Below are 13,151 nucleotides of genomic sequence, written 5' to 3'. Positions count from 1 at the left end.
TATAATTGAGCATCCGCTACTATACATTTAATGCAAACATTACTTTAAAGTGACGGTACTTGATCCATGATGAAACATTTTCGGATCTTTTGGTGTGTAAAGACATATCAACAACATGAGCATTTAGAATATTTTTTTACTAATCCTATATAAATTAGCGTCATCAGTTATATCTTTGAATAATTACACTTAATATTGTTAAGTCATGCTTTGATTATGGTTAAATCAGTCTCATGAAATGAAGTCAAATGTAATTTTTAGCTTTACTTCCTATGATTATGCTCTGTAGGCTAAATGAGATTTTGATGATTAATTGGCAGAATTATGATATGGAATGGAACTTGAGAATCCCTAGAAAATGCACAAACATGATATTCTTCACCACTAACTAGTCCTGTATCCACCGGGTCTAGAGGGCCGCCCCCGTAAATTTTTTACGGTTGGCTTGCAAATTAACTATAATATGGTTGGATTGGGTCCCCTCTAACTTCAGCCGGGCCTCCCGTACATTTTTGGGCTGGCTACCGGCCTGCCATCAACTCACACCACCTGAAATGGAACGACGGACTCCTAGCATCAAAGAAGTGAGCACCCTTCACCCGTTAGAATTCAACCAGTCTCATCTTGCATCTCTCTGACAGGCCATAAGTCTTTTGGGGCATCAAATTATTTAGTTTACATTAAACAAAATTTTGTAGAATGTGTTTGTATATTTTGCTTTATGTTGTAGAGTATAATAATAATAATAATAATAATAATAATAATAATAATAATAATAATAATAATAATAATAATAATAATAATAATAATAATAATAATTTTTTCTCTAGGTCTTGCCCTCGCCAAAGATGGTCGATGCACTGAGGCAAAAGGTCCACGATTTGCATCGCATTGCGATCGTCCGGATGAAAGTGAAATGCCTGTTTGTGGAACTGATAACACAACTTACAAAAACATCCAGGACTTGCAATGTGCAGCCATGAAAAAGATTGGTAAAGTATCTAATGCGATTATTGTTACAATATTATATCGGTGAAAGTTAGTGTTATCCCTGTTAAAGTTGAAAGTTAGGAACATGGCCTTGCAGTTCAGTTTAGTGGTGCATTCATAGTACGAGTTAATGGATGAGGATATCTCAAATGAGTACATCTTGACTCATATCTACAGGGTTTCTGAATAATATGCTTGTACAAATGAATATTTGATTAACCTAAAGATTTAAATGCTCCTATTTTTAAACAATACAACTGTCTTCTTATCTTCCTCTACCAAGATATTGTAACATTATTTTCGAAGAAATCGAAATGAACTACTTTTAGATTATTAATCCTTCAAACAGAAGAGGAAGAAAAGGGAGTGAAAATAAGGGGACAATACACTAAGGAGAAAAATCAATAAAATTATTAAAGATGAAATCGAGAGGAGAAATATAATCCTTTTGACAAAACATATTTAAACATGAGCAGACAAAAAGGAAGGAAAAAGTGATAAGAACTCGGAATGGTATTTTATGCAACGTCTATTGAGAGGTATTCTGAAGGAAAGACAATTTGAGAAAGATATTGTTGTAGAAACGAAATTAAGAATTGCATTTTTTTATTATACCTATAAGCTATATATCTATTCTAGTGTTATATACAGGGTGTTAATGACCTATACCGACAAACTGTAAAAGATGATTCCTAACACCAAAATAAGAGAAAAAGTTCGTATGGACCTGTGGGGAAAAGTGTATTGTTTCAGAGCTAGGGTTGTCCAAAATCCCTAGAAAGCCAAATTTCAACAGTTCCTATTTCGAATTTCAGAAACTGTGGATAGTTTTTATCAGCGTAAAGGAAGTCACACATACCCAATCCAAAAACGCATATTTCATTAATTTTCAGTGGGTGTACAGAGTATTCCATACAGGTTGGAATTCCCAGACATGCCCAGAATTCCCAGCAGCACGGTTTCTCGTACTCAGAAAAACGCATGCTGTAATGTTTTCTTTACACCTGTAAGTGAAGAAAACGTAAAATATACCGTTACGAAATACATCACATCACACATTATTCTGAGCACAAAAAACATGGAGCTGCCGGTTCCTAACACTTCGGACTTCCCTCTGAAGCATTGGATGTCCATTATTGTCAAGGTTTCCCTTCTGCCTACTTTGGATCCTCCATAAAATCAGAGTATATCTGAAAACTTTATTGAGAGCATATCTGAGAATTACACCCCGTAGGGAATACCCTGTATACCTATTGAAAATTGACGAAATATGCACTTTTGGATTGTGTATGCGTGGCTTCCTTTACGCTGGTAAGGATTACCATCCACAGTTTCTGGAATTCGAAATAGGGCCTGTTGAAATTTGGCTTTTTCTTGATTTTGGACATCCCTAGTTTTGAAACTATGCACTTTTCGCCATAGGTCCATATGAACATTTTCTCTTATTTTGATGTGAGGAATCACCTCTTATAGTTTGTCGGTATAGTTCATTAACCCCTGTATATATATATATATATATATATATATATATATATATATATATATATATATATATATATATATATATATATATATATATATATATATATTAGTAGTATATAGTATATAGTATTATATCTATTATACCAAACTTCACATGTCATCGAATATCTTAGAATGTTGAGATTAGAACGCATATCTTTAAGACAGATATAGGCGTTTCCATCTTCTATGAAAAACACGTGGAGTGAGTTCTAATTTAGTTACGTACAACATTTCATCTAGTCTGTGTTTTACTAAAAAGAAACATTCAACTGAAAGGAATGCAAAATATCAGCGTCATTTCACTTGGAGGGAGACAAGGTAATCTTCAAATACGGGTAGAGTTTCAGATTTTGCAATATTATGTTACAACAGTAATCAATAAAATATTTAGCTCAAATTGAGGGGGCAATCGCCTCCGTGTTTCCTACAAATAACGACTTTGCTACAAAATATCTTCTGAGTGTATGCTTTTTTTTCCCTTTTTGTTAAAACTACATAAATTTTATCGAACTTCTTCGATACTTTTCACATATTCAGAAACTTTACCAGAATCGTTTTTGGAAGTTGAGGACTTGTTGTCTGACACACTGTTGACTATCTCTTATAGAAACATGTAATAGCAGCATTCTGCCTAATCTTATGGACGTATTTATTTTATAGGATTGCAAGTGTTATCTGAGGGTAAATGCGATGAAAATTTTGACCCGTGCCCAGCTGCTGAAATGAACCAGGATGCCGTAAGCCCTGTTTGCAGTAATGGAATAACATTCGTAAATGAACTTGGATTTTGGTGTTATGCTAAGGGTAGAAAAGGTATGTATATACTGTATATCACTAACTAGATCTAAATTTTAAATGACTAGAGTATACTTTGTTTAGCAATGAGACGTAAAGTAATGTATAAACGTAACCAAGAAAGTTCTATCGGATTTTTTTACCCACCACCTTAGAACGCGGTAGGTGTTGTCGATGTCGCCTATCGATGTCGATCGATATGTTACCTAAGACGTACCTGGAAGATAAAAAATAGTCCTCATCAGCATCGATGACCTTCTGCCAATGTTCTGGATTTCATCGCGGTAGAACGTGGTGGGCCGTGAAGCGAAGAAGGTATGAAGTGCATCTTGCACCTCTAATATTGATTTGAACTGGCGTCCTCTAAGGTGATTGTCCAAGGAATGGAACAGGTGGTAATCGGGCGGTGCAATGTCCGGGAAGTATAGCGGATGCAATAGTGTTTCCCATCCAAGACGTGGAATGGTGTTCCGGGTCATCCTTGCCACGTGAGGCTTAGCATTGTCCTGTAACAGGAGGACCCATTTGCGATTCAGAAGTGACTCCAGAGTTTGAATTTTTTCTTGCACACAGCTCAACTGCTGATAGTATACAGTCCCATTAATGCTCTGACCAGCTGATAGCAGTTCATGATGAACGATGCCGCGAGCAGTCCACTAAACAGACAGGAGGACCTTCTACTGGTGCAGTGTTGGTTTCGGCTGTTTTGGAACCGGTCCATGGGATGCTAACAATGACGACAGCGCCGTGGAGCTTCGTACAGGACCCACTTCTCATCACATGTCATCACTGTCCAGAAATGGCTCCTTCCTCAGACGAGATAGCAAAGAAGCACAGGTGTCTGCTCGCGTTACCTTCTGGCCTGAAGTCAGATCCTGTGGGACGCATGGACACAACTTGAAATGCTTCCCAAGTTGATGGAGGTGCTGCCGAATGGTTTCTCCACTCAGTGAATTGTAGTCTCAGTTCCTCATATGTCTGGCCACTGTTCTCCTCAATTGTTGCCTGAAGATCTTAATTTTGTACATTGAAAAATATTGAAGTATATATTATTGTTAGTTAAGCCTGATGTGTTCGAAAACTGCAGAATCCCATACATTTAAATTACTGGAATAAGAAAAGTTGTTTCTCGATCGCATAATTGTTTGGTTATTGATTTGTCACAAATCGTATGTACTATCAATATATTATAAGGTCAGTCAGTTTTCTTGACCATTTTTAATTTTTACATGCTATTATTACTACATTCATTGGCAGCGTGAAACTGGCTTTCAAAATTTTTTATTCCAGCACGTTCATGAGTGGTGGTCATTTTTGTGAGCACCATTTGTCAATTAGTGATTTTGTAAACGTTAGAGTAAACATGTATATCTTAGTACTAAATTATTAAAAGAACATTGCAATAAACATATTTCCTTCAGCACTTTCTGGTCTTTAATTTTGTCTGTTAGCGTGAAAAGCCTAATAGGTGAAAATTACTCCCTAAGTTTAGTATCGAAATTTAGCAAATTCCACTTTTCACATTTTTTTTCTATATTTACATTGGCTGTCATTTCTTTCCGAAAATTAAATAATGAATGTGCATATATATGGTCATTTACCTGCTGCGCTTATTCTTAATTACAATAACCAGTGTCATATTTTGCAATGCTCTTTTTATTTATTACAACTTTTAATTGATTGATTGATTGATTAAAAATTAATGGGGATACATCGAGTTTATTTGTCCCCGTTAACACTATTTTTAATAGGCCTACTTTATTTTATTTTTTATTTATGATTGGTTGTCGATTTATTAATTTTTAAAAATAGTGTTTGTTTATTTGAATGTATTTTGTTTATTTGAATGTTGAATGTTGTTTGAATGTATGTTTATTTGAATGTTTATTTGAAATTCGCTGTATTTTGTTTATTTGAATGTTGTAAGCTTATTCTAAAGTGTCATTCAACATTAAAATAAAAGTAACAATGAAATGAAATGAAATCTTTAAATTTTATGTCCCATGATTATGCCTGCTAGGCTAAAAGAGATGGTGATGATCATAAATGGAGAATATAGTAGAGTGAAGAAAGTGGGAGGAAACGGGAAAACCCTAGAAAACCCACACACACTGTGTTTGTCCACCACAAAGTTTACTTGACGCCAGCTGGAATCGAACCAAGGACTCAGTGCACTAGAAGTGAAAGCTCTACCACTTAGCCACCGTGGCCCAAATTAAAAAAAAAAGACATATTAGAACAATGTGCTCTATGATTCAAGTTCGTAAAGTATTTAGTTTGGAAAGTAATGGTTAGAAATACCATAATCATGCGTTTGCCGTGCATTTTTTGAAAATTCATAACTTTGTTCCTAGTCAAATATCAAAGTTCAAATTTTACAATAGCTTTCTCTTATATAGATGTACACTGTAAAAAAAATGAGCTTTTTATTCCATGCCTCACCAGAGATATACTTCAAACTGCAAAAATTACAAAAGTTCATTTAAAAAAAAAATAATAATAAGTAATAAACATTATATGAAGCATGTATCAGTGTTGTTAGCTATTCTAGCCGTAGTAAGTATAGTTCCACACAAAATTATAATTTAAAAAATCAACTTTGATATTTCACCCTTTCATTATAAATTTCAGCTGAGAAATTTTCACCTGTTGGGGTTCAAAGAAGGTTTTATAATGCTAATAGACAAAATTAAAGAACAGAAAGTAGTGAAGAAAATGGTGTTCATTCCAATGCTTTTGAATATAATCAGTCCTATGATATACAAGATGACGCTAACGTCTGCAAAGTCACTGATTGGCACGCGATATGTGTCTAATATAATTTTCAAGTATCTGAACGAAATTGAATAATTTTCATGCATATTATCAGCTATATAAAAACCGTTCAATTCCGTTAAAGCATCCTTAATGCCTCTACAGTGCATTAGCAAAACAATGAACTTAAAGTTATAATAGACAATCAATTTTCAAGTAAAAAAGGAAATAATTAGGTTCTAAACTTTAAAGAATTAAGCCCTCAGTGAATAAATATATAGTATAGGCTTCCAAGAAAAATATCTTATTTTCTGAGTATGTTTAGTTGTATGCACCTAAGAACCGGGATGAGGCTGAGAATGAAGTCCTTTCCTGGCAGCAATAAGTCTACATACGCAACTATATGGAACAGTAACACATACTGCATAAAACTTGCTTCTTAAATTTAGTTTTACAATGACTGTGTGAAAAAGAACTGCTTTAAAATAATGAAAAGTAAGAGTTTTCGTTCTTTTTTACACTTTTTAAGCCTGACCTTGAAAAAACAATTGTGGAAAACAATTTTTCAAATTTTACCGTTTTATAAACCGTTTTCAGCACTAGTTTTGGAGATATGGAGAACGAGTAAAAAACTCTCAACTTCTTTTTTTCTTTACGAGGTCACATTTCATAATAAAACTTCATCCTACATAGAGAATATCTTACAGGAATTTTTTATACTAAATTCCAAGATTGTAAGCCTAATACCGTAGTTTCAGAGACTTTGCAATAAGTGAGTCAATAGAGTTACTCTTATATATTAATTTAAAAATAAAATGAAATGAAATCTTTGAGTTTTACGTCCCACGGTTATGCCGATTAGGCTAAAGGAGACGGTGATGATGAGTAATGAATGAAATGATGGAATGAAGAAAGTGGGAGGAAACGGGAGAACCCCGAGAAAACCCACGCACACGGTGTTTGTCCACCACAAAATTAACTTGGCGGGGGCTGGGATCGAACTATATTAATTTAAGATTTGAGTTTGAAATATATATATATATATATATATATATATATATATATATATATATATATATATATATATATATATATATATATATATATATATATATATACAGGCGCGGATCTAAGGCGGGCTATAGCCCCCCTTGACGCTCAAGTTTACACTGGATAAGATTGGCTTCAATCCTGCTTTACGCTAGATAAAGCGGCAAACTATGGTTTAGCCTTTCCCTTGATCATATCCTGGATCCGCCACTATATATATATATATATATATATATATATATATATATATATATATATATATATATATATATATAGTGGCGGATATATATATACACTCTATATTAAGATATTTTCAAAGATATACTCTTAAAAGTAATTGCTTGCATAAATTAACATAAGTAAAAGCTATTCGAAAAACATGAATGGTTGTGATAAGTTATAATTATTTTAATGAATTGCTTTTATGCTAAATAGTCTTGAAGTATAGAACTAATTCTATGTGTGAAATTTTTCTATATTTCTCTTCCAACCAGGTGCGAGAATAGATTACAGAGATGTATGTGTGGAGTGACGAGCGAAGAAATGTTATGAAGTACTTCAGGCATATGGGCTTCGATGTATGCTTCAGACGATTGCGCTCTGATGTATATTTCATAAATCTGTACATAGCCTATTCTGTGAAATAAATGAAATATCCTTTAACCAAAAATTTAGAATCACAAACAGCGAATGAACGTAAGAGTGTCTTGAGTGCGAGAATTTAAAAAGTTAATTTAATGAGTGAGTTTTTTATTTCGTCAATAGATGGCGGAAGTGTCTTATTGCTCAGAGAGTAAATAGATGTATTACATACGAATCATGAACTCCATTCTCATTTATAGACGACATCCGGCCAAGTAAATTTGTGGTGGACAACATCGTGTTCGTGGGTTTTCTCATGGTACTTTCATTCCCCCCACATTCTCATTCCACCGATTCTTCTATCATCATTCACTTGCCTTAGCCATTCGTCTCCCTTTGCCTAAAGGGCATAATTTAGCCCAGTCAATGAAGGTCAAAAAACATCAAAGTTCGGAAAAAATTTGGGTAAAGCTGATTTTCTCTCAAGTGATAGACCACTATGAGAGGAACATTTTCCCAAAAGTCCCCGCCCCTCCCCCTGGAGCTTCTCCCCCCACGCCCCCTCAAAGTTAGAAAATGGGCGTTTTAGTAAAAAAGCCATATCTTCAAAACTAATGGACATATTGACATGCTTCTTTTTTTCTCGTAATCTGTGAATTGTGCTCTACAATTTCGTATTCCTTAAAGTTTTTCATAAACCTAATGGTTTCTTGGCAATTTTAACCTAAAGAGTAAAAAATGAAAAAAATCGCCCGCTCCATTTTGTTTTTCCTCTTATATTTCCTTAGTGAGTTGTGATATGGAAAAATGTTTCAAACAAATCTTAAAGAGCATAAAATTATCTTTCCAACGGTGTATATATTGTGGGGGTTACTCTTAAAATTAGCCATGTAGCGAGGTAAGTTTGAAGACGAGCGGGCTCAAATTTTCGCCTCAAATATCATGGAGGGATAAAATGCATAACACTAAATAAATGTGTTAAAACAGAGGTGGAGGTGAAGCGAACTCCGTTGGGAACATTTTATCCTGAAACTATTCGTATTCTTTCGTATGCCAAAAAAAGTCACCGTAGTGGGCTCTCCAATATTTTTGTGGAAGATTTTAATGACTTGAAAGTTACCAGAGAAATTGAATGTCGAACGGTACACCCCATATTTCCAATGAATGTTTTGTGGATTGCAGGCGCAAATATGCAGCCTGGGTGGAATGGATTCATGAGCTCCGTAATGAGTTGAGTTGATTTTAGTTTAGCGTCCCGTTCAGCAGCGAGGCTATATGAGACGTGGACCTACTGATTAACGTGGAATCCAAACCACATGAGCTCCCGCCGGAAATCGAACCCGGGTCTCTCACGCCAAAGGCGCGTACGCTAACCGCTTAGCCACGAGGGAGCTCTAAACCTCCGTAATGAGTAGAAGAGAAGATTGTGAGGATACATATATATTAAGAATTCCCTTTATAAACATGGATCCTAGCAATCCATCAACAATTTTCTCTGCTCTCAGTTATGCTGCAGAACAATGTCAGAAGCAACGCCGTGCCTGTATTGTTACGTTCGATCAACCATTGTTTTCAAAGGCGGCTGAAATTGTAGCGTCAGCAAATCCCAACAGTGAAGTGTCAAAAATTATTCTGAGGTTAGGAGGATTCCATCTATTAATGTCTTTTATGGGTGCTATTGGAAAGATAATGGAGGGGAGTGGTTTGGAAGACCTATGGGCTACAGTTTACGGTAAACTGACTGTGAACCACATTTGAATGGTCACGCGTACGCAAGAGCTGTCCGAGCATATAACCTTACTGCTTGTGCGATTGTTAAAGTGATGAAGAGCAGTTTTCCTGAAATAAATGGCTCTCTTGCATATTTGGAAAATATTTCTAAAGATCTTCTTGAAAAGAGTTTTAATGAACAAGATGTTCTAGAAGAACCAGCTGTTTAAGAAGCTTTGAGCAAATTTAACGATTTCTTGCAGGAAATTAGAACTTTAAGCAGAACAATTAAGCTGTGGGTTAATCTCCTTACGTGCATTGACCTCATAATGCTGTTTACCTTTGCAGAAAGATCAGGAAACTGGGATTTACATATGAATACAACAATTCAAATGCTCCCATATTTTCATGCTGCCGGACATCTCCCCTATGCTAAATCCGCCCACTTGTATGCACAAGAGATGTGCAAACTTGAATCAAAACTCACAAATCCAGAACTAGTTCTTTTTAAGGAGAAAGGATTCTTCACTATTAGGCGGAAAGGCAAGTACTGGTCAGGAACGTGGTCTGATATGTGCATAGAACAAGATTTGATGCGACCCATGAAATCTGTTGGAGGACTGACACATGGCCGTGGCATTACTGACAATACTCTTTCAAAATGGGTACTTGGAACACCATTCTTTCTCAAAGTTCATGAGGCTGTAGAAGACTTTTTCGAAACAGCAATGCAGTTTAGCGAACAGCACGTGTAACTACGAGAATCCAGAAAGAAGAAAGTCTTGTCAGACTTACAGAAGTTTACAGCTTGGTTACAAGAACACAATCCTTTTACAAAGTTGTCTGGTGAACTGGTCTCTTTAGCCACTGCACAGCGGGCCAGAATTAGAATCTGACTGGAAAAAAGTAGTTTTCGCAACTACGTCTAATCTACATTCGAACAGCACAGTTGTGTTAAGTAATAAGTAAGGTTTCTTGCTGCGTATCAGTAAACACGGATAACAGCATATAGTGGCGGCAGCAGCACTTCAAAATTAATAGTTCATTATCTGTTTTATAGCGCGCTGAATTGGGGTGGTATGAACGTAAGGTTTGCGGTTTAATTGCGCATGTGAAAAGGCAACGAACGATCGCAAAATAAGCTATGAGTAAAGGTATGTATATGTACTTGCTGTTTGACTAAAGTTTTGATTAATTGGTTTACGTTGCTGTTCTGTAGAAGCATTTTTAGAGAGTCGAAGTATTCCCGTATTGAAGAACTGCTATTGGAAATTGAAATTTAGATTTAAAAATGTACGTTCATGTCTGTATTGAGATCTTTCGTCATGATGTAGTTTGATATATGTATTTCGAAATACAGTTGTGATCTACTGCCCGTTCTTGCCCGATTTTTATATTTATCGTCTTTTCAAAGTTAGGTGTAGCGAGCCGGATACGCTCTTCGTGACGTGAAGAACCTGTACGAGGTATTGCGTTCTAAACCATCACTTTATAATTAAGATACGAACAGTTATGGAATGTAAATTCTTTCTGTGGATGTTCTTCGCAGTGTGAGAGTGACTTTAAGTGCCTTCAAAGTGATTTCGAGAAGCGTTGGAAGCTGTGTAATAGAATGACTGATAAATTTTTATCCAAATAAAATGATTGGTTGGAACTTGGAAGGACATATTAAGTTCTCTGATAAAGTATTTACTGGTTTCAAAACGATCTCTTGAAGCCAAGAGCATAGGCCTTTGACAAGCAAATTAGGCAGACATAGTAAACTCTTCGAAGATCCGGAAATAAAGTCGAAGAAAACACTTGTACAACCACTCGTTACAAAGCATTCTGAGTAAAAGCTGGTGTTGGCTACCCAATGTTCATTGAGAGCTGCTGGAAAAAGAGATGCCGCGGTTGTATTAGGAGAAATCACTCAAACGACACCTAAGGGAGCAACGAAAATCAAAAAGGCTTATCATTCTCCAAAATTCTCTTAAACACTTATTCTCCGGATGAAGTCGTGGCACTTATTATAGATAACAACTTAACAAAAAGACAGTATGCAAATTTGAGACTAGGTGCAAAGGCAGAGCATTGTGACATATATCCGTCGTATAAAGTGGTGTGGGAAGCAAAATTAAAGCGTTATCCCAGAGAAAATAATATTATAGTAACTGACACGTCAGCCGAAGATAATTTACAAGCAATAGTAAATCAGACAATTGAGCGCATCGTGATTTTAATGAAGATTATATTAAACAGTGCATCAAAAATGGAGACATAATGAAATTAGTGTGTGAGTGGGGTTGCGATGGAAGCAGTTGTCATAATGTATACAAGCAGAAAGTTCAAACAGAAGATAAATTGAACTAGTGGCTCAGATATTTTTGCTATCTCCTTCGTTCCCTTACAGTTGTATTCAACATCAGATAGGGAGGTTGACAAAGCAATTTTGTAGCAAAATCCCTAACCATCGTCGCCTAGATTTTGTCGACCAATTAAATTATTGTACCAGAAAAGAGAACTGAACTGTCGAGAAAAGAGGTATGTTATATGGAAACGCAAATACGTAATTTAAAGCCTACTAATGTACCAATTCAGGAAAAGGAAGTAAATGATATCCCTAAACTTGTGTTCACAGTGGTGAATGGGAAGATGTGAAACTCTGTTACAGAAACTTCCTCCTCAAACGTACTCCTAGAAGGCACTTAAAGTCACTCTCACACTGCGAAGAACATCCACAGAAAGAATTTATATTCCATAACTGTTCGTATCATAATTATAAAGTGATGGTTTAGAACGCAATACCTCGTACAGGTTCTTCACGTCACGAAGAGCGTATTCGGCTCGCTACACCTAACTTTGAAAAGACGATAAATATAAAAATCGGGCAAGAACGGGCAGTAGATCACAACTGTATTTCGAAATACATATATCAAACTACATCATGACGAAAGATCTCAATACAGACATGAACGTACATTTTTAAATCTAAATTTCAATTTCCAATAGCAGTTCTTCAATACGTGAATACTTCGACTCTCTAAAAATGCTTCTACAGAACAGCAACGTAAACCAATCAAACAAAACTTTAGTCAAACAGCAAGTACATATACATACCTTTACTCATAGCTTATTTTGCGATCGTTCGTTGCCTTTTCACATGCGCAATTAAACCGCAAACCTTACGTTCATACTACCCCAATTCAGCGCGCTATAAAACAGATAATGAACTATTAATTTTGAAGTGCTGCTGCCGCCACTATATGCTGTTATCCGTGTTTACTGATATGCAGCAAGAAACCTTATTTATTACTTAACACAACTGTGCTGTTCGAATGTAGATTAGACGTAGTTGCGAAAACTACTTTTTTTCCAGACAGATTCTGATTCTGGCCCACTGTGCACTGGGTTTGTTTGTGATGATTCAATAAACTGTGATCAAGCATACGATGTCGGTTTGTCTACCATGAACAAAATTAAAGGTAAAAATTTCCAAGAACTCAAACTGCACAGAAAAGATGAAGACACAGGCAGCACAGAAGTCAGCAAGAGTCAAAAGAGGTCAATATCAATTCTCAACAGCTTTTCAATCGGATATTGTGTGCCTGTGATAGCGCCAGCAAATTAAAGACATATTTCGAATATGAATTGGCAGTACGTCCACCAGCTCTGTTTGACGAAGTTTCTCTTCGAAAGGTACAAAATTATCCTTGATGAAAGTTTTTGAAGAAGGAATCATCGAAGAACTAGATGTAAAGGATGCA

At 35.7% G+C, this 13,151-nt stretch overlaps 1 protein-coding gene across 1 annotated transcript; it reads left to right on the top strand.

Annotated features, from left to right (window-relative positions):
• Positions 1-629: 629 nt before the first annotated feature.
• LOC145667435 (serine protease inhibitor dipetalogastin-like) lies at positions 630-7,770 on the top strand. The gene is made up of 3 exons (XM_081734915.1): positions 630-992; positions 3,175-3,327; positions 7,608-7,770. The coding sequence occupies exons 1-3, from the start codon at positions 917-919 to the stop codon at positions 7,643-7,645; spliced, it is 267 nt and encodes an 88-aa protein (XP_081591041.1). The 5' UTR covers positions 630-916; the 3' UTR covers positions 7,646-7,770.
• The last annotated feature ends 5,381 nt before the right edge of the window (positions 7,771-13,151 follow it).

This window comes from Thermobia domestica, chromosome 13 (genome assembly GCF_964235325.1).
Source record: "Thermobia domestica chromosome 13, izTheDome1.hap1.1, whole genome shotgun sequence".
Taxonomy (NCBI): Eukaryota; Metazoa; Arthropoda; class Insecta; order Zygentoma; family Lepismatidae; genus Thermobia; species Thermobia domestica.
The sequence above is the reverse complement of the archived record's forward strand: the minus strand, read 5'-3'. Positions and strand labels throughout refer to the sequence as shown.

What these genes read in the sequence shown, in the direction of transcription:
- LOC145667435 (XM_081734915.1), top strand. Translation starts at nt 917, where the DNA reads ATGCCTGTTTGTGGAACTGATAACACAACTTACAAAAACATCCAGGAC. An exon ending in TGCAGCCATGAAAAAGATTG is followed by an intron (nt 993 to 3,174) that starts GTAAAGTATCTA and finishes TTTATTTTATAG; the next exon opens with GATTGCAAGTGTTATCTGAG. An exon ending in TTATGCTAAGGGTAGAAAAG is followed by an intron (nt 3,328 to 7,607) that starts GTATGTATATAC and finishes TCTTCCAACCAG; the next exon opens with GTGCGAGAATAGATTACAGA.